Source organism: Accipiter gentilis, chromosome 8, assembly GCF_929443795.1.
Source record: "Accipiter gentilis chromosome 8, bAccGen1.1, whole genome shotgun sequence".
NCBI classification, from domain to species: Eukaryota; Metazoa; Chordata; class Aves; order Accipitriformes; family Accipitridae; genus Astur; species Astur gentilis.
Window position 1 is genome coordinate 29,268,758 of NC_064887.1, and position 21,356 is coordinate 29,290,113.

Here is a 21,356-nt window from a genome sequence, read left to right on the forward strand (position 1 = left end):
TTAGCCGTTCCAGAAATTAACTTCATTTTAGCTCCTTGTGTGACTGATGGATGTTATCTGCCAAGGACTCAGGTACTCGTCCCCATTTAAAGATGAGGAACTGAGACACCATGAAGGCTGAGTGGATTTCTCTCTCTCTCTCATGCACCTACATAATCCACATTTGGGGCATCTAGGTGCCTCATGTGTTTTCATAAACCATGCACTCTGCTTTTACACGTCAAGGAGCGTGGCTCCTCCTGGCTCATGAGCGCAGAAGCAGGGCTAAAGCAGCCAGTGGCTGCAGCCAAGCCTGGAGCTGAGCTGTGGCACGGTGACCTCCAGGCAAAGATGTGCGTGGCCAGGCCCAAGGTCCAGCCTGGGCGCTCATGTGCTGATGCGGGGGGCCGGGACAGTCATGCTAGCACCAGCCAGGCAGGGACTGAAGGTCCAGGAGCCCCCGGTCAGCCCTCAGGGGTAGGTGGAGGCCCCAGATGAGGCTGGTCAGGGCCATTGAGGCCTGTTTGTACACTCAGGGCCCTGACAGCTGATTTCTTCCCTTCAGGGTGTTGCAGGAACAGATTCACTCGCTAAGGCAGAAAGACTGAAATTGCAATTTGGGGACGCTGCCCTACGTCATCAGCTAAAACACATAAGGATCCGTTTGCACAGGAGGATGAACTTAGATTAACAGATTGAAAAAGCACCTGAGGGAATTTACACATCATGATCTGGGCAGCAAAGGAAAAAATTAGGTCTTTTACAAATATCAGGTATTAAAACAATTACCTTGGTACATGTGACAGCCGGTGTGTACTTCAAGGGCTAAGGAGACAGGCACTAGCTGTACTGGGATGCGATAGAGAGCACGTGGGTACATCCAGTTAAAGACACACAGGCGCTTGCAGGAGTGAAATTCTACAGGGACAAAGCAAACACCTAGGCATGTTTCGTGGGCAATAGCTGTAACCTGCGGCAATCAACTCTCACGTTCCAGACAAAACTGATGATGGCTGCAGAGGTTGGGCTGACATATGTTCTCTCTTTCTGTGGGTGCATTTTATTTTTGCTCCTCTTCTCTGAAGGCTGGGATGAGGAAAAAATAGCAGGATTGCTTTTGCAAAAAAAAATAAAAATAAAATCAGTCATCCTGTTAGTTCTCTGTTTCAGGTTTTGAGGACATAGTTACAGGAGTCTTGTCCTTGTCTCACATAGAGAAGAAAGCTGAAATCTGGCAGTGGATGAAGCTCTATTTTACCAAAGAAAAGGTGTTGCTTTAGGGTGTGCATAGTCAAAGCAGAGACCAGGACCTGATATGAGGACCCCACTTATTTTTAAGCCTGGAATGTAAAACTCACTTAAGGATGTTAGATGTAGAATTATTTTCTCCTTTCAGATTTGCCAACATATCTGCTTTTGAGTCTCTGCTGAGGACAGTTCCTAGGTCAGGACTTATTATAGCTCACAATGAATAACAGAGAACAAACTGATTCAACCCCCCTCATTGAAAATCATGTTGATAAATATATTTTGTCTGTCCAGATGCCTTCTACTTCTTCCATAATGGCACAAGCTGTACCCTGCAGCTCATGTGCATCAGACCTGGTGGCAGGAGAGCTCTCCATCCTTTAACTCCCCAACCCCCTACTCTGTTTCTTTTTTCTACCAGATGTATAAGTTGTCTTTCTTGTTACTGCACCAGCCTTCTGGTGGCTCTCAAAATGTGTGAAAGCTAACCACTGTCAAACAGCTGCCTAAGAGCACAGGACAGAATAGTCTACCTCAGTTCATGAGACCTTTTGCTGTCCTTCAGGAAGTTCAGCTTAGGAGAGTTTATTCTGTGGATTTGCGTATCTTCCTTTGAAGAACAGAATCCATGTGGCAGCTGAGAGCAGAGCAGAGCACAAGTGGGATACCACCCTCCTCTGTAGCCGATACTGATTGCAGCACTTTCTGCTCTTTTCTTACACAGCATGTCATCAGCTTCATGGCTATTTCATTTACACTGGACTGTGTGAGAATTTCAAGGACAGGTGCCTCCCCAGGTCTCATTCATTTAAAGTTGTTAACGTGCGAAAAATTTCTTTTTGAAAAAAAAATCACTGATTATAACACAGAATTCTTATGAGTAGGTCCTGTAGTGCTTTACAAAGGTGGACAACATGAGCATCACACTTCAGATGAGGAAATGACAGCAGAGAGACATAAAGTGACAAACCCGGGGTCTTGTAGCAGATAAGAGTAATCTTTGAGACTCAGACTATTGCTTTATTCTTTATGCAAAATTTCTTTCCATTTTTCAGTGTCAAAATACCTTTGAAAATAATGGTCCTGACTTATCTTGCCTTTTATGAGCTTCACTGCTTTCCTTTCAGCTGCAGTGAATAAAATGTTGCTTCTTGCCATTGATTCAAAGTTGAAGCCACTGGTACCATTCCTGAGAATTTTGTGCAATAGTTAGAAAAGAAAGAATTTACTTCCTTCTTGTTTTCCATGATGTGCAATCTGAAAGAAATATCAAGTGTACCCTGTTACACCTAATATTGTACTTCATCAAAAGTAGTAACTTTGAAATCCCTAAGGGGATGGAGTACCAACACCTCATAAATGATAAAGTTATAATCTTACTGAAATCTGCCTACCTACAAACAGCTTAGTTGTATTGTATCTGTTCTCAGATTTTTTCTTTGTTTGGTTGTTTTTAAAGGAATATATACTTATGTCATGGTTTACCCCCAGCCAGCAACTAAGCACCACGCAGCCACTCACTCACTCGCCCCCCATCCAGTGGGATGGGGGAGAAAATCGGGGAAAAAAGAAGTAAAACTCCTGGGTTGAGATAAGAACGGTTTAACAGAACAAGAAGAAACTAATAATGATAATAATAACACTAATAAAATGACAACAGTAGTAATAAAAGGATTGGAATGTACAAATGATGCGCAGGGCAATTGTTCACCACCCGCCGACTGACACCCAGCTAGTCCCCACCCCCACTTCCCAGTTCCTATACTAGATGTGACGTCCCATGGTATGGAATACACCATTGGCCAGTTTGGGTCAGGTGCCCTGGCTGTGTCCTGTGCCAACTTCTTGGGCATGAGAAGCTGGAAAATCCTTGACTATAGTCTAAACACTACTGAGCAACAACTGAAATCATCAGTGTTATCAACATTCTTCGCATACTGAACTCAAAGCATAGCACTGTACCAGCTACTAGGAAGACAGTTAACTCTATCCCAGCTGAAACCAGGACAACTTACTATTATTTTGATTAGTTCAAAGAAAACTAGACTTTGTGTTTTGCATAAAACCCCACCATCTTAGAGACATTAAGGTTTATAACTCATGTGGAGAGATCAACATAGTATTTCCTGATAAGTTACTTATTACTTTCCTTTGAAAGGACATATCTGAGAGTAATAATCTCAAATTTTTATTTCATCATTTATGTGAAGTTATAGCCAGGAGAATCCTACTTCAGCATAGAGGATTCTCAGCTTTCCATGGAGAGCTGGGCCATTTCAGCATTCTCATGGATTTCTAATAAGCATAAAAGCCAAAGGGCTTCAGAGAAATCCTGGTCTTCTGCATTTCTGTTGTCAGAAGGAGATCTCCGTGAGATGCAAAGAGAAAGAGGGAATGATGGAAACAAAGCTGTGCTTATTTCTGTGATGCTGACAGAGATTGCAAGGGCATTGTTTCAAGTGTAATAGGGGAGAGAGCATCTCAGACCAAGGCCACAGCACCTCCCAGGCTCACATAATAGAGATAATTATTGAAAAAAAACCCCACCAACCCTGATCTTACTAAAAATGTCTGTACATTTAGTGTACAGTTATTTTATTTTGATTCTTGAGAACTACAGGTGTAGTTGTGGCGAAAAACAGCTATGGGTGATGCCTAACATCAACTTTATTGACTCTTACAGAAAAAGTTACTCCACTAGTGAGCCAGTAACTATCTATTCCGTAGCTATATCTCTACTGTATATTAGCACATCTGTTTTATACATGACTCTCATCTCTTAGAAAAAAAAAAAGCTTTCATGCAGTGAGGTTACCACAGATTTATCTTTTTTTGTTTCCTTGAGAAAATTTTTTACTGTTTCTATTTTAGAAAGGATTTAAACTTACTGATTTGCTTTTTCTTGAACACTGCTGTCCACACATCTGGGCTGGTCCTATATTATTCTGTGTATCTTAGTATACACGATTTGTCAATTAATGTTCTATAAGCAAGAGAGCTTAACCCACAAATCAAACAGACACTTCAATTTGTACTATTTTAGGTACAGCAGCTTAGTGAGTTCATAAACTACCCACATGTAATTGTATATAATTTCTAATGTTAAAAAAACCAAACAAAGAACTGAAAAAAGGGAGACTGAGTTTGGTGGTTGTTGCCTTATAATAGGATGACAACAAAAAGTCTACAGACATCCTGTTCTTGTTCACAGCTGAAGCTTGATGAAATTTGTCCCAGTTGCCACAATGTTTGTTTTGCACTTGCTGGTACTATATTCTCAGATGATGTAAATGCATGGATTTTGCCAGTCTTCAGCACCCTCTACATGTTCATGAAAGCTAGGACTTAGCTACAGTATTTCCAGAAGATGCTGAGTCAGATTAATTCTTCATTAACTCCAGTGAGGAGACAATAGATTTCTAACAAAGAAGAATTTAGCCCATTATGCTTCATGAACTCACTGTAACCTCAGAACTTAGAAGAGGAAGGACTGAAAACTTATTAGGATTCGCAAGTGGTAGCTGGGTGAAACCCTGGGGACAACAGAAAGTAATTGTGCTGAGCATCTATACCTGATAATTGTCCTCTAAGCTAGCACTTCAGAGAGGCAGCATGTTGACATGACAGTTTTGTTTGAAGATGTCTTCTCTACAGAGTGTCTTCTCCACTTTAAAATCCACCAGCTCTGTTGCTTAACAGGTGTTCGTTTATTTTTCAGTTCTCACATCCCAACCTGAAATCAGCAGGTGCTCTACCACAAATTTAATTCAGATTGTTCGTCCCAGGAATTCTGTGATGGCTGTTGTAACTACAGCCTTTTTACGTTCCACTTGCCTATAACAGTCTTTGAAAAATGTTTTCAGAGTATTTACATTCATTAGAGAATCTGAACTTTTAAAATTTTGAGATATTTTTCACACTGTAACCTTAGGAAAATTCCTTGGGCTGAAATTTTCTAAATTATCTTTAATAGGAAATACACCTTCAAATCTCTAAGAGCTTAAGAAAAATCTTAGCCTTGGTCTTTTTTCACTTCAGCTCCTTGTTTATTAAATTGAGGCAAAAGTTTACTTCTTAAGGTTGTTATGAGAATTAGTGTTATGCAGACTGATTCTACAATGACTGGACTATACAGACAAGTGGATAAGTATCAGTGTGAAATACACACATTATTATACTCTCCCTAAAGACTGCCTGTATACTTATACTCTTTTGGAAAATACTTTAATATGTCTTTAAAACAAGGAGATTATTTTCTGTAACTACACAGGTTCTCTAAAAGTGTTTTGCTGGTGGTTAATTTATGACATGCCATGAGGTATAGCATTAAGGCAAGCATAGAGCAGGGCTCTTCACTATTCCTTTTCAAGTGCTCATTTGGTCTAGTTTTAGGAAGATGCTACAAATACAAGGTAAATAATTTTCCAATCCTAATATTATCATTTTGAATTCAAAAGGGACTCAATTAGTCATCATTACAGTTTAATGGCCTGAAACACTTTAGTGTTAATAAGTACCCGAAAAAGTAAACTCTTACCTCTTGTAATTTAAACCATTACATTCTTTTTTCAATAGAAAAGATAATTTAGGAAGAATAGAACCTTATGTCTTAGCTAGCAATTTTATAACAGCAGTAAGTATGAAAATTAAAATTCTCATTATGCTCTTTGTAGCTTCATGTAATGTTAAGAAATTACGCACAGGGTCTTCCTAGTCTATGAAAAGGATGACGGAGGGGAATGAGTATGCTGGGCAAAATATTTTTCCCTCATTGTGAAGAAGAAGAGAGGCAGAAGTACTTGTGGATTTTCACTCAGTTTTGATGCAAAAGCTGGTCTGGCCTGTCTGGAAGGGACTTACATGTTGTCTTCATTTACACTGAGCTAATTTTTTACAGGAAATGGCAACCAAATGATCATCATGGCTTTTATGGGCCAGGAGAGCAATCTATTGCTTTTCAGTTTTGCTTCAGATCTGTGCATGCTTTTTCATACGATGAGATGAAGGTTATGCAATAGTATAACCTAACATACATGAACTTCAACCTGTGAAAGAAAGCAACAATCTAGGGAGAAGATACTGAAACTTCATGTAGTATACACAGATCTGCAGGCTTTTTGCATGTAAGTGGTTGCTTGAGAGTATAAATAAAAGTTAGAGAACTTTTTGTTGTAGACTCCTGGAATCTTGTTTCAATAAGATTTATAAAAGTAATGCAATCTGTGTTTTATGATCATAAACTACTGTGTGGTTCTAACTGTTCATGGTTACAACTCAGTGCTTTGGCATATGCTCAGCATGAGATATATGAATAGGGTCTTTTTCTTCAGTGAGATTACTTACACATTTACTGTTTGTAGGATCAGGTCCAAATCATGTTACAAACAATTATATTTGTGCCTAAGAAGACAATAAACTTTGACTATTTCTCTGGTTGTATAGACAGTTTATTATATTCTCAGACTGTAAATTCCTGTTGGTTCATATGAACTTCTGTGCTCTTCTGGAGGCAGTTAACTTCCTGCAGCTGATAGGTTTATAATCTATACAAAAGACCTTTCAGACTATTAATGTGTCAAATATATGCACAGAGCATATGCATTCAGCTACACCATTTCCATTATAATGGATAGGTGGTACTGAGTGTGCAGTTGCAAAACTGTTCTATTGGAAGCGTCCTTCGTTTAGGGTGCACTTACCACCAAGTAAAAAAAAATCATAGCAAGGGGCATTGTAAAAATGTCATAATGAGTGCTGTTTTGAGTGAATGTGAATTACAAAATGTTTTTCCCTGTAAATTCATCAGCTAGAAAAATGAAAGCTCTCACATTAATATATTTTAATTAAATCTGTGCAGTTTTACCTTACACTGAAACTAGAACTGACTGTTTTTATATATTTAGGAATCTACATGACCTTTGTCGTCTCAGTATTTCTGAGAACTTCATGCTCTTGCATAAATGTTTTCACACAATCTGAGCAGGATATAGAATCATTATCCCATTTCACAGGTATGGGACTGAGGTATAGAGAGAAACTGTGGCTTGTCTTCACTGCGTTCCTACAAGAAGCTATGGTTAATACTCGTTTTTTGATTGCCCACACAAACAATCGTTTAGACTCCATTTAAATAGTGTTTCTGGGCTGATCCGTTGGGTTGGAGTGAACTGGACAGAAAGTCAAGTGCTGCTGTTAGGGATATTCAAAATTGCAGCGTCTGGAGCTTGAATAACTCATTGAACTCATCCCTGTGGGTAGCTCCAGTGCTATTGATCAATGCAGTCACTCTTTGTCCAGCTACGCTAGTTGAAACAGAATAACGGGAATCTGTTAGCTATGTTTGTAGTGAAGACAAGCCATTAAGTGACTTTTCCAAGCACATAAAAAAAGAAAGCAATCTGGGTCTTCGGAATCTCATCTGTTTTCTGTCCAATATCTGAAGTGCGACCTTATGCATAGACATTGCTGAATGATTTTCTACTGATGCTAACAGGCAATAATTTTTGTGTTGCATATTTTTCATTAATGACTAGCATTATTGGAAAAAAACCCAACAATTCCTCCCCTGACAATTTATGAAGGTTTCCCTTCAACAGTAAATATTATCACTGATGATGTTAATGAAGACATTAGTTTCACAGCATTTGAAGTACTGAAACACTCCACTGTTAACTAGCCTAGTGGGGTTTATGCTAATGTAAAATGTAATAAAGTAGAGGCGACTATCTCTTTAAGCTGAAAGAAAGGAAACTTGTTTCTACTTCCAAGGGATGCCTAGTGTGTGCTTATCTAATTGACTGTGTATTTTGTCTAGGTGTTGAGGGAAAGCTAAGAGAATGAAGGCTCTAAGTCCCCAGTGGAAGCATGATATGGCGATGCAGTGCTGGTGCTGAATTGTTCTCTCTGATGGCTCTATGGGAGTGGATAGCACTGAGTCTTCATTGCTGGGTTTTAGCAGTTGCTGCTGTTTCGGATCAGCATGCCACAAGCCCCTTCGACTGGCTCCTCTCTGATAAGGGACCCTTCCATCGCTCACAGGAATACACAGATTTTGTGGACAGAAGTCGACAGGGATTTAGCACCAGATACAAGATTTACAGGTATGAAGCAAAGGGAAAGCAATTACAGAGATATCATCCTTAGAAGTTGTAAATTATCAACAAGAGTTTCCTTAAGGGAAAGTTTCAGATGTGGGAACAAATCCATAGACAGAATATTCATTGCTGAAATATATGCAAGGCCATATATGCACTGTGTACTACGGAAATGCCTGCTTGTGTTATTTCTCTTTTGTTTAAAGAATTTTTGGTAATTGATTATGTTGCTTTGGGAAACGTTGTTTGCTACCTACCTCTACTCTGCCCTAGTGACATACTCAAAATTGTCCTAAGGTATTCAAACACCATCTTTGACTGCAGAGGGCAAACATGGAACACCTTTGATCATGCAGTAAGATCCAGTTCAATTGCTTTCAGTGTGGCTTATCAAGACATAAGCTGAGTCTTTAAGAATGAAATTGTGGCTCCACAGATACAGCCAGCAAAGCATGGACTTTATTGTACAAATCTGGGCATTTCAGAAGTGACTCAAAAGGTTTAATGTTAGTTCATACCAGTGTTTTGAGAAGCAGTTTTCTCATCCCTGAAGGATTGAGCATTAAGAGCCACTGTGAGTTTTAACAGAAGTTGCAAGTGTTTGGTCTATCATAAAACTCAGCATTAGGCTGGCCCAATTCAGACTGAGAAAAATAAAAACAGGCAAAGACTTCAGAAGTATAGGTCTGCTTGAGAGTTTTTGCCTTGCTGTAGAATTGCTTTCATGATACATTTGCAACTTGTCAGTTTCTATGCTTTTGAGACGGCACTGGTGAAGTAGTGAAGTATCTTCATCGTTTGCAAGAGGTATAACTCAGTAACATCAGTTTATCAAGGACATGGGAATGAAAAGGAGAGTTCAGTTTAATGGTAGTGACCTAATGGCGAATAGAAAGAATGGGAGAAATGAGGGAGCATGAGTGATTAAGGACTGAGAAAACAAATTTATAAGCAGAGAGACTTTTTCACTTCATAGTTTTATAGATCCCTCCTGGCAGCAAAGAGAAGGGGGGCAGGGCAGCAACACAGCACAGCTTTTTAACTTCCCTAATAACTCTCCCACCTATAAACACAGACCATCTTGGTGTGGAAAGACACGCGCTGATTTAATTGAAAACCATGAAACAGATTGTGCAAATTTCATACCTATTTTAAACTATTATTCCCTAGTGGTTTCCAGCTCTTTAGAAGAAGGTAAGAGTGATATATGCTTATATGTATATTATATTTACTCAATGTCCACTGGCCTGTGACAAAACTGCTGCCTGAGTCTGTAAAGATTTTATTTTTAAGGCACTTGCTTTATTTTCAAGGAACTTGCTTTATTTTCCTTTCCTAAATAAATGCAGTAGAGGGCACTCTGTTGCAGGTCAATTTTGCAGTGGGCTCCTTTGCCATATAGAGAGAAATTAAACACATTTTGAAAATAAAGCGTGATTTGGAAATATGCTTGATGAAGTGGCTTGTCTTAGCAGAACAGCATTGCCCAATATTTACGGCATTTTAAAAGCCAGCTGTCAGGACCAATAATGTAAAGCCAATAATGCAGAGACTGAGGCAGCATATTTTATTCCTATTATTCTGTATTAGTCAACACTGAACCAAAATTATCTTGCTAAAACCATGAAAGATGGAACTGTATTTCATTTCAGCTCTTTCAATCAGGTCTTTGAGAATTTTTCTCCTCTCAGCCATCATTACAGAAACATTGTTAAGTTTTATAGATCTGTAATCATATTGCTAGTATTTATTTGGGTTTGTGCATAGGTTTCAATTGACTTTAATTTACACAATGCCACAGAAAGTGTTTCTTGTGTTTATTTCTATCCTCTGCCTATTGCCTTCAAGAAATGAGCCAGGAAGTCAAAAGAGGCATAAGCTACCTGAATCAAAAGAAAAGTTGAATTTTTTTATTTAGTCCTCCAAATACAGACCTTACTGCAAAGTTTCAGTGTAAAATATGGTCTCATTAGCAAGTAGTGCAGAACATGGTGACCTTGTTACGAACCGCACACTGTAAATTTAATCCCTGTTGCTTTTCTACGAGCTTTCCCAGGCTAAAGGATCTGGAGTCTAATTGGTCTGTTCATTCCCTCACCTATCTTTTACCTAATGAAAATGATCCCTCAGGGATACAGTCCTGATTTGAATGGAGAGGTAAGGAAGGGGAAAACACAGGCCTGCATTGACTCAGCTGAATCATATTAACAAGAAAAAAACAAAGGTGCTGCTCTGAACAGTGTTAACAGGAGGGCTTCCTTTCTCTTTGGTCTTCACTTCAGCCATTAAAACCCATGCCTGCGACCTGACATTTTAAGGGTAAAGGGGAAGGAAAATCAACTCCATTTTAACATCCATACCAGCTCAAAATCCATGGGGCTGAAGAAGAGTGAAATTTATAGGGTGAGAGACTCCAGCAGATTGTGTGCCATTTTGAATCCTTTCTGGTAGGATGTTGGTGGCACAATTGGGTTGGACAGAAAATGACTGAAGGGTTGGGTTTTTTTTTTTCCCTTTTTTTAATGGCACAAATGTGGCAAGTACCTGCAGACTACCTAAAGGTGTGCCTCTCTTTGGGGAAGGAGCTGGCTCCAAAAGAACTGAGACTGGGACTGTGACAAGTAGCATCTCTCTTTTCATGTCTCCAGACCAATGGCATCCAAACCACACAGAGAAGATAACCCATTGTATCTCTCTGCCGAAACCTAACAAGTACTACTGCCCATGGGAACTATCTCAGGATGACCAATCTAACACTGGTGTTTATAATTAGCAGCAGTTAAAAGGTCTCAGTAAAAATAACTGAAAAACAACTGTGAGTTGCACATACTGCATGCAGTATTTTAAAATGTATTGGATGAGATTTCAGCAAGACACTGCTCTATGACTTTTGTTTTCCAACAATGGAACAATTATGAAGCAACTCGAATGATATTTTGATTCCCATTATTTTTTCCCCTCCTTTGGCAGTATCAGGAGAGGCAGTAATAATGTAAACGCCCCCCCCCCCCCAATTAAATTATTAACTTTCCTAATTTTTTTATTTCAAAATAACATTCCCTATTATAATCAAGATCATACTAAAAAGTAGGGAATACACGTTTTTCTGCTTTTGTTTAAATCAAGTAATGCATATTTCTGTAAATACCGAAGTGCCAGACATAAAAGCCTTTATCCTGCCCCATTGTTTGATGCTGAGTTGAATGGGATCAATGTCACGTACTGCAGGCCCATGAAAGACATAGAATGATAAAAATCAAGATAATAGGACAGAGGACTGGAAAACCACATATTGAAGAGAACTACAAAGAATATTAAGATGAAGATTACTTGAAAGCTGATGGAAACATTTTCATTATTTCTCAGCTATTGAGTAAAACAGTGTTGTGCTACTTGTTTTATTCCTGTTGTTTGCATGGCAGGAGACAGACTGATTTTAAAGTTTAGTTTCACCTGAACATATATGGCAATTTCTTTCCATACTGTCCAGTATCCTTATTTTTTTCAGTTCTTAAATTATGTAACCTGTTTGCATTTAAAATAGGTGGAGTCCAACTTTTAGACTAAAGCAAGAAAAATTTATCACTATATGGACTCTGCTAGCATTTCTATTTCCCCCCTAACTGTTTGTATGCCAATGAGGCAAAAAGCAACCACTTTGTATCCACACTCCCTGGTTACTATAAGCAAATGTTCATCTGACCATGAATCTGCTATAAATGGCAGAGATGAAGGCAAGGATTGGTACCAACGAGTACACTTATTAACTGAGTTCAATTTCTTATGAGAGTTTGTCATGGTTTAACCCCAGCCAGCAACTAAGCACCATGCAGCCGCTCACACACTTCCCTCCCACCCAGTGGGATGGGGGAGAGAATTAGGAAAAAATAAGTAAAACTCGTGGGTTGAGATAAGAACAGTTTAATAGAACAGAAAGGAAAAAAAATAGTAATGATAGTAATAACAATAATAAAATGACAATACTAGTAAAAGGATTGGAATATACAAAACCAGTGATGCACAATGCAATTGCTCACCACTTGCTTACTGATGCCCAGTCAGTTCCCGAGCAGCAATCTGCCCTGCCCCAGGCCACCACCACCCCCCCCCCCCCTACCCCCCCCCCCATTTATATACTGAGCATGACATCACATGGTCTGGAATATCCCTTTGGCCACTTTGGGTCAGCTGCCCTGGCTGTGTCCGCTCCCAACTCCAGCCTTCTTGCTGGCTGGGCATGAGAAGCTGAAAAGTCCTTGACTTAGTCTAAACACTACTTAGCAACAACTGAAAACATCAGTGTGTTATCAACATTCTTCTCATACTGAACCCAAAATATAACACTATACCAGCTACTAGAAAGAAAACTCTATCCCAGCCGAAACCAGGACAGAGGTCTTAACTTAAGCATAATATGTTTTTTAAAGATAAAATTTACACTTTGCCTTATCTCCCTATTTAGCCTTCAGAGCATAAAACAACCATGTGATAAAAACAACTCATGCATAAAATATGGAAGGTAGCAGTAGAAAAATCTGCTGTCACCCATATTTTAATTTATACATTAAAGATCAGTTATGTCCATGGGCAAACAAACTGATTCTGTAGTGTGCTTAGCTCCCCAAGGAGAGGAGCTTTCAACATTACAGGATAGAGCTGAAAGAGAGAAATATATGTGTAATAATGTTTTAATCAAGTATTGCAGAACATTAAATGCAACTGATGTTACCAATGTTGTTGTAAGTTGGGAATGGTGGGCTGGTTATGTTCATTATGTGATAGTGTGGTATTCCCTATAAAGGAAATATCCTCCTGCAGGAAATTAAATAATTGCCACAGCTATTGGTGGCATTCATTGCCACGGATCTATGAAGAGAAAAGCCAGGAAAGCACCTGGTTGACTGCTGAAAAACTCCAAGTTAGTGGGAATGCTGTGTCAATATTTTATGGAAGGTGGCTCCTGTAGTTAACATCAGTAAATATTTTGGCAAGGAAACCCGAGTTTATAATTTGTTATGTAATACACAATGGGAGTACTGTGCCTCTTATGTAAATCAGCTACCCAGACAAAGGAATTTAAATCCAAACAGAATGAGATGAGAGGTTACCAGCATGGAAAGAGTGATTGTGAAATCTTTCTTATGCAAAAAACCTACATTGTATCAGAAGAGGTAATTTCTACAGAGATAGGGAAGTATTCATACTATCAAATAAAGTCCTGAGGAAATATCCTCAGGGATACCGTGTAGTTTTGTTCAAGAAAAATGATTTAAAATCTGAAACAGATGTGAAAAATCAGGGGAAAGAAGAGCCTAGCTTCTTCTTTTAAGGCAGAAATGTTTGGGACTGTTAGGGGGAAAACAAAAGATAAAAAAAGAGACATAGCTGAAAGAGGATACAATTCCTGTCAATATACATATCATAAAGTGAGATAACTATTTAAACCAAAAGTCATCACTGTCATAAAACCAAATTGGTATAAACTGGCTATGAATAAATTTAGGGGGGCTATTTAAAAAAGGTTCTAATCATTAAAGTAAAATAATTCTGGGACATTAAGTTACAAAACCTTACCAATCCCATGAATAGGGGCAAAAGGTTATAAGATGTGGTGCTTATGACAGTGGACTAGGTTTTAGCACCTACTGAAATCCCTTTGAGGTAATTATCCCTAACAAGTGTAGAATACTAGTCTGCAAAAGGAAAAAAAACACCCAACTCCTAAAGAACTGAGTAGCTCTGTGCAGCGCTGTATACCCGTAGCTTAAGAAGTGTTCCTTTAGAGGTTGTTTTGAAAGGGATTGTAGTTGTTCATGAACAACTAAAAAAAAGTGTTAGAAAATAATGCTATCAAATTAAAGATTATTTTGTATTAAAACATATTGGGTTCCTCTCATATGTTCTGAATCCTCTAGTAACTGAACCTATAGGGTAAAGTGAGCAAGACTGAAGACTGTAGTAGAACACTCACTAACATGTTTTAACACTTGTGCGTGAGGTTAAGTACAGCCAACATAAAAGTTCATTGTGTTTTTTATTCCCTATCAACATATTTTAGCCCACAGTTATCACTAGACTTCTTGACACCTGTATACTCCTGACAGACAGTGTTGATAAAAAAAATAAGGGGTTCAGTTGTGGAGATACACATCAACATGCCCTGATTTGTAATTTTCACCCCAGTGTACATCAGGTATGACATTTCATTGTGCTCTTCCCAGGATTGCTTTGAAGTGATAATTTAGGAATTTTAAGGCAGGGAGAAGAACTAATAGAATGTCTTCAACAGTTTCTTCCAATACAAATGTTTAGTAAAATGGAGGGCTGAAAAGAGATGTCAGCCATCATAGCTTTCAAAAGTCTAAGGAAATGATGGTATGGTATTTCTTGGTGCTGTTATTTCCTATACACTTGATCACACTCTGGAAACCATCATCACTGACAATTTTTTGGAAGGCCCCCATTTGGTGCTGGAAGCATCAGGGCTGTTGTCTTTTGGAAATAAGACTGCTTCTTTGGAAACTAAGACAGGAGCTCATTTCTCAGATATGGACCTCAGTTTTCTTAACACAAAACATCACCTACAAAACCCCAGACAGGTGAGGAAGGTAGTGACAGGGGAGTGGAATAAGATATATCAAAGAAAGGAATGAGGCAAGTTAGTACTGTAGAAGCTGAGGAAAGAAATGGGCTGTAGTCAGCAAACTCTAACTAACTGCTGACAATGGTAGCTTTCAACAGGTAGCTTAGCAAACAGGTCAACCATTGCCTTCAACTGTTCAGAGCCTTTGTTTCCTTGAACGTTGAATTGCATGCACAGTGTCACTGCTGGGCAACTGAGAACTGGGATTATAAATGCACCAAAGAGCAAACAAGTTCATCTTCCACAATTGCCGTATCAGTAGGGAATAAATAGCAGGAACAGTTCTGTCTGCCTTTTCCAGAAATTCACTGTATCAGTAAATTGCTTCTGGCCTGCATTGTAACTGGTCAGCTTGCTTTAGGGAATTTTCCATTCAGCCTGGTGGATGAAAGGTACAGTAATCGGAGGGATCTTCTTTCTCAGAATGTTTACAAAAGGCTAGACTACTGAATGCACAAAGTCCTCTTTTAAAATCCAGTGGCACATAGGCTGTGAATGGAGAAGAGCAGCTCAAAGAGAGCTTCTGGGATTGTGAGTTGATAGGTTTCCACTGGAAAAATAATGTTTGTGGTCCAATACAGTGGCCTCATTATTACAGGCAGTATGGGTACACAGAACAAAAAGATGCTGATTTTGGTCCTGAGGAATCAAACAGCAACAGTTTCCTACAGTGGAAGAAGCGTTTAATTAAAAAAAAAAAGGAGGACATAGTTTTTTAAGAATGTCCGGATCTGAAAAATATCAATGAGTTTAATTTCTGGTTGTGATATACCTTAACAGCCTCTCTTAATCTAGTTAGCTGGGTGTAATAAAGACATGATGTAAGTTAAATAATGGGCTTTGGTGAAACTGCTTTCATAAGTACATACCTGAGCAAAATAAAAGCTTTAAATAACTGTATTTCCAGGTGTAGCAATACTTGAACAATGTTCTCCAAAATTATGTAATTTCCAGCCCTTTGTTTCAAATGTAAATCTCCTTTATAAGGAAACATTTTTGTTTTACCTTTAGAGCCTAAACATAATCAAGTAGTGATGCTTTACAATGAGAAATTCCTATTATCAGAATTATATTAGTTTCTTGTTCAATTTATCCAGGGAATTCTCTGGAAGGTACATGCATGTGAAAAGGTGGAAATAAAGGAACAGGTAATTTAAACTGAGCTGCTACATACACGTAACAGAAAACTTTAAAAAATGTTTTCAGATTAATTATAACCAGACCCTAGTTTAGTTTACCAATAATCTCAAGGGCTTGACAAGTACATAGAATGGATGTTCACAAAGGCAAAGTAGTCTTTCAGTCATGTTCCTATGGCTACCATGCATGGGCTACTGCCAATGGCACTGGGAGCCTACGGGGCCCCTCAGATGAATACTAGAGATACCAGAGGTGCAGGAGATGAGGAGTGGACACCTATTTAAGTTTGCCCCTATGGTCCCAGTTATTCAAGAGGTCTGCCCCAGGTCAGAATATCTCCACAGGCAATGATAAAAGATATGTCCAAGGGCAACGATAAAAGAGGCTGAGCTCTTGTGAATACTTGTGGCCCAGGAAGAAGGGCAGACAGACATGAGGGGCTCAGAGGTGGGCAGAAATGGCCAAAGAGAGTTAGGGAGTTTTGATTCCCAAAATGTCCTTCTCTTTCCAGCTCTGTTACAGATGTGAGGCAGCACAGCAGAGAAGTCATCTTCTCTAGGTAAAGGACTAGCACTTATCACTCGAGCACAGGAGAATCTGACACTGATCCACAGTATCAGCCCTCAGCCCACCTTTGAAGGTCTTAGGAACAGTGTGACCAGACCCTGATGAAACAGTATATTTTTAAGAAACACTGGCTTTCTACAGAATCTTGCAGAAATCTCAGTGAACAACAAGAAATTTATTAGTCAGCCTAATCCTACAGCATTCAAAAACCTCTAAGTTGTTTTGCCACTGACCAGGCTCAGACCTACCCCATATCCCCTCAGTCCATTTTGTTGGCTCAGTATTAAACTACTGTGTTTCAGAACAAGGGTATAGTTTTTCTCAGTGACATAAACAAGTGCTAGCACTGGGAAGGATACTAGGGAACAGTGCTGGCTAGGCCAGCAGGATTAGGAGTGTTCTCAGGAGTCAGTTTGACAAGAACACAAGTGTGTTTCAGCTTGGCAACAAAAGAGAATATTGATGCCAAGATTGCCCTCTATATTATTTTTTTTATAATACACTGCAGGAGTCTGTGTTTTGACAATGTCTCTTTGTATTTCTTCTTAGTTGTTTGGTGTATTTAATCAAAGATCCCAAGGAAACTCAAATGGCAAGGAGAAGAGTGAATCTTATTTTTTGTAAACATTACTATAATCTATTTCCAGAATATACCCAGTTTCAAAATCTAATATTTTAAGGATAATTATTAGATCAAACCTCCTACTGATATGTTTCCCTAGAACAAAAAATGTTTATTTAGAGAATATGGTGTGTCATCATTTCAGTTAGTAAGTTCATAAATCATTTAAGTTGCCCTAAAAAAATTAGGATAATGGAGGCTGTAACTTAATGGTTTCATGCAATCACTGAAGTAGTATAAAAGCTGTTTAATACTAATAATAGATTCATTCTTCAGTCAGCAGGATAGTCTGCCAGGGTCTTGGGCATGAAATCAGGTCACTTTCATTAATTCTTTGAAGATTTTTGGTTAGTTGGGTCTTTGTTCTTTCATTTGCCCTTTTCATTTTTGTTTAAATATCCCTGCTAGTACGAGCACTGATATTCAAGATGTAGAGGATTTCAAATGCTGATTACTTTCATAAAGGGGAAAAAGAATTACCGAGATTTCTTTCAGTTACTGAAAAAAAAAAAGTTTCTTTTTATTACTTGAATCAAGTTCCCTGTGCTTTCATTTTAACCCCTATATTGTTATTTTTCCTTATTGCTGCTAAGGTCAGTAGTCATCTCCAAGCAGAATGACTTTCAGGTTTTCCTTTTTGTCCATATGTTAAGTCTATATGGGTGGCATGTTATATCTTACATAGAGAAAAGAGCTGAATAGCACAGAAACCTTTTCTGTATTAAAAGACAGAATTGATTGGAATGTATGATTCTTTGTGTAGAAGGGTACTTGTGCCTTTTCCATACGGAAAAAGAACAACTGACACCAAATGTGTTCATTCAAGAATTTTTGTCATTTTCTTCTACTATCATTGACTTAAGGTCGTGGTCAATATCTCAAAATTAAAATCTTAGTTGTCTCTAGCTCTGATTGATTGATTCTACAGGTTTTATTAGTCATTATGCTGGTTGTGAATTTTTATTGTGTAGCTACAGATTCATTCCAACAGAGACCTTTGTGAAGAAAAGCAATACTTCAAATTAATGTCTTGTTGCTTGATTCTCCCTAGAATCCCAATATGATTGTTATGGATAATAGTGTTCTTAAGGTCATTAATGGCTCCATATCTCAATTCATCTTCTGATGCTCTCAATTTCTACTTTATTTATGCAGCTTGAGAAGAGAAGATATTTTTACTGACCAGACAATTTGATATAGAGAGCTCTGAAAACTGCACACACAAAGCCCACTAGCAATTTAGAAGTTGTGTATGTAGGTCTCACATGCACAAAAAAGATAGCATCTGGCTTTAAGTAATGAATGTTAATTTCTCACGGGAAGAACACAAATACAGGTTTTGACTTATATGAGTAACATAATTTAAAATTGAAAACGTAAGACATATTCTACCAAATATTCTGAAAGATCAGCAGAATCTGAGACCTGAGGAAATATTTATTCTGATTAATTCAGAATAAATATTTGTATTGTAACTAATTCTGAACTATATTCTTACAGTTCTTGAAATTTAACAAATAGGGATTTTTAACTTATACTCTGACTGCTAGTAGTAGAATTGGATGTTTTAGTAGGAACTCAAATACAATATCAGCTTTGCCTACTGATAAATATGCTCTATTAATAGAAATTAAATGGAGGCAACACACCTTTATCCAGCTACATCTAATTGTGTTTTATTTAAGCCACTTCTTTAACCATTTACATAAAATACTGGCTATAGGTTATAATAATAAAAAACAAATTCTAAACATTACACAGCATAACCTATCTGATAACCCACATTAACAAACAGAATAAATTCTTTTGTCTACATTTCACATATTTGACCATGCAAAATAAATTAAAAAATAATAATTTCAACTAAATAAAAAATGAAGGACCTGTAGTGAGGGGTCTCATTACAAAGAACTGTTCATTGCCATTTTTCTTTTAAAAAATATCTAATGATGCTTTTGGTAGCAAATGACAAGACTGAATAAATTAAAATAAGTGGAAAACATGCAGTCTGTTGTGCTTGTTTATGTACTGATTTCTAGAACTAAAATATTTGTGAATACTGTCAGGGTGAATTGGTGTGAATACAAATGCATGTGTGTTTATATACATTTATGTGTGTGTATATATACGTACACATGTTTATGTATGTGTGTGCATGTAAATGTATATATATGTATGTATATATACATACATCTAGATAGATAGATATGGCTCCGTGAAAATAGTTTATTATTTCACATTTTTGCAATGAGAAGAATATTGTTTATTAGAAAGGACTTATATCTTCTACAGAGCCTTTGACCAATATGTTAATGAAGTGGTCCCTTCCTGATGAATCAGAGGTCCAGAAATTCTCCATAACACTGTCAATGCCAAAAGATCTTTCCTCATTAGATCCCTGTATTAAAATGCCTCTGTCAGAAGCATTCTGTCAGATCTTGCTGCATTTTCCCATGCTTTTGATCAACTCTAGATTATGTCACTTACATTAAACTTCAGCTGTGACTACAATAAAAGACATCTGAGGATCTGTAACCAAAACAATTTAACATGAACCTTCTGTTTCATACAGGGGCTATTATGACTTCGCTCCAGTTTTTTTCTCTATCTTTCCATATGATTCTGGATATAATTAATGAAATTAGCCTTGACAGGATGTAGTTTTTCTATGTGTGTACAGAAAAAATATATATGCATGTATGCGGCTACAGAAGCTCTATATTTAATGAGAGGTTTTCGACAGATTCCTTGTGTGATAATGTCATGTGAAATCCCTATGCCATAGATTTTCCACCTGTACCTTCACTTTTGGATCCAATATGTGCTCATGCTTGGACAGTGAAGTCTCTGATAAGACCTGTCAATATATCTGTTTGAAAAATGTTACAAGTTGTGCATAACTCCTACATTTCATGGAATCTGAAAAAAGTTCGTGCTGAGTTCAGTGGCCGAGTTATGACTAAGAGCATGTGAGTACAACACAAAAATTGGATCCTGAATAGTTCTTTCATATGCCTCTTAAAGGCTCACTAGCCTCTGTTTCATTGCTAATTTCCTCAACGACTTCTTTCCCACTTAGACAGCTTTGTCTTTTCACCTTTTTTTTGGTGTCAGGGATTGAGTAGTATCTGAAAGATTTTTATCTGAGTTGCCTCTGAAATTTGCTTTTCCTTTTAGTAAAACTATTTTTTATATGGTTGACTTTGAAGGTCCATCTGTTTATTTAGAATTTTGCCTGAAGAAGTAATGGTTATGTCTATTTTTATTGCTGTCTCCTTGGCCTGGATGAGCACAAGTGTGTGCTTGTTTCCTGGTTCTGACATTGAAGTTCTGTGTGACTTGGGTATGCATACTCTTGGTACCAAAACCATCAAGGAGGATTACATAGCAGTACAATATATTAAATCCCCTGACACTCACCCTTTCTGTTATGACACACAAACCAAACAAACAAACAAAATAAACAAACAAAGAATTAAAAAAAAAAAAAATTAGTGTGATGGTTGTTTCCCACACAATGAGGTTGATAGAATATGAATAACTTAAAAAGGAATTTTGACCATAGTAACTCATTGGAATTCAAAGACAATTAACATTAACATTTAAACGGAAAAGATTTGTGAACTAGGACATTAAAATGAAACAAAAATAAGTGTACTTCTACTTTTAAAAAATGTCTCCATGTACTTATTCTATATTTATTGAGAGACAAAATTTTATATATAATAGTCACACTTATTTCACTCTGTTTATCTTCACAGTTAAAACATGAGAATTCCAAACCATGAGTGGGTTTGCAAGACTTTATATCATTATTGACAGCAATAAAACAGTCTTCATTTGTTATTTATGCTAATACAAAGTGAGAGCTGGCAAGTTTCTACACAACAAAAACTGAGGTCACATGACTCCAGTTTCTAATTCAGTTTGAATCTCTGGAAATTCCCATGTATGGTTGATATGCATGAGTCAATATTCATCTCTCCCTGAGAAGTACTGGTTCTGTCACAGTAACTGGAATAAAACAGTAGGAAAAGGTAAATTTTAGTTAAGTAAACTTGGT

The 21,356-nt window shown here is 37.7% G+C and overlaps 1 protein-coding gene across 3 annotated transcripts in view; it reads left to right on the plus strand.

The window, feature by feature from the left end:
* The window catches only part of BRINP3 (BMP/retinoic acid inducible neural specific 3), a 243,523-nt gene that overhangs the window by 11,017 nt on the left and 211,150 nt on the right, over window positions 1–21,356 (plus strand). For all 3 annotated transcript variants that reach the window (XM_049808658.1, XM_049808660.1, XM_049808659.1), the window contains exon 2: window positions 8,042–8,327. In XM_049808658.1, coding sequence (XP_049664615.1) covers window positions 8,092–8,327 — 236 coding nt within the window. In that variant the 5' untranslated portion in view covers window positions 8,042–8,091. The remainder of the gene's footprint in view (window positions 1–8,041; window positions 8,328–21,356) is intronic.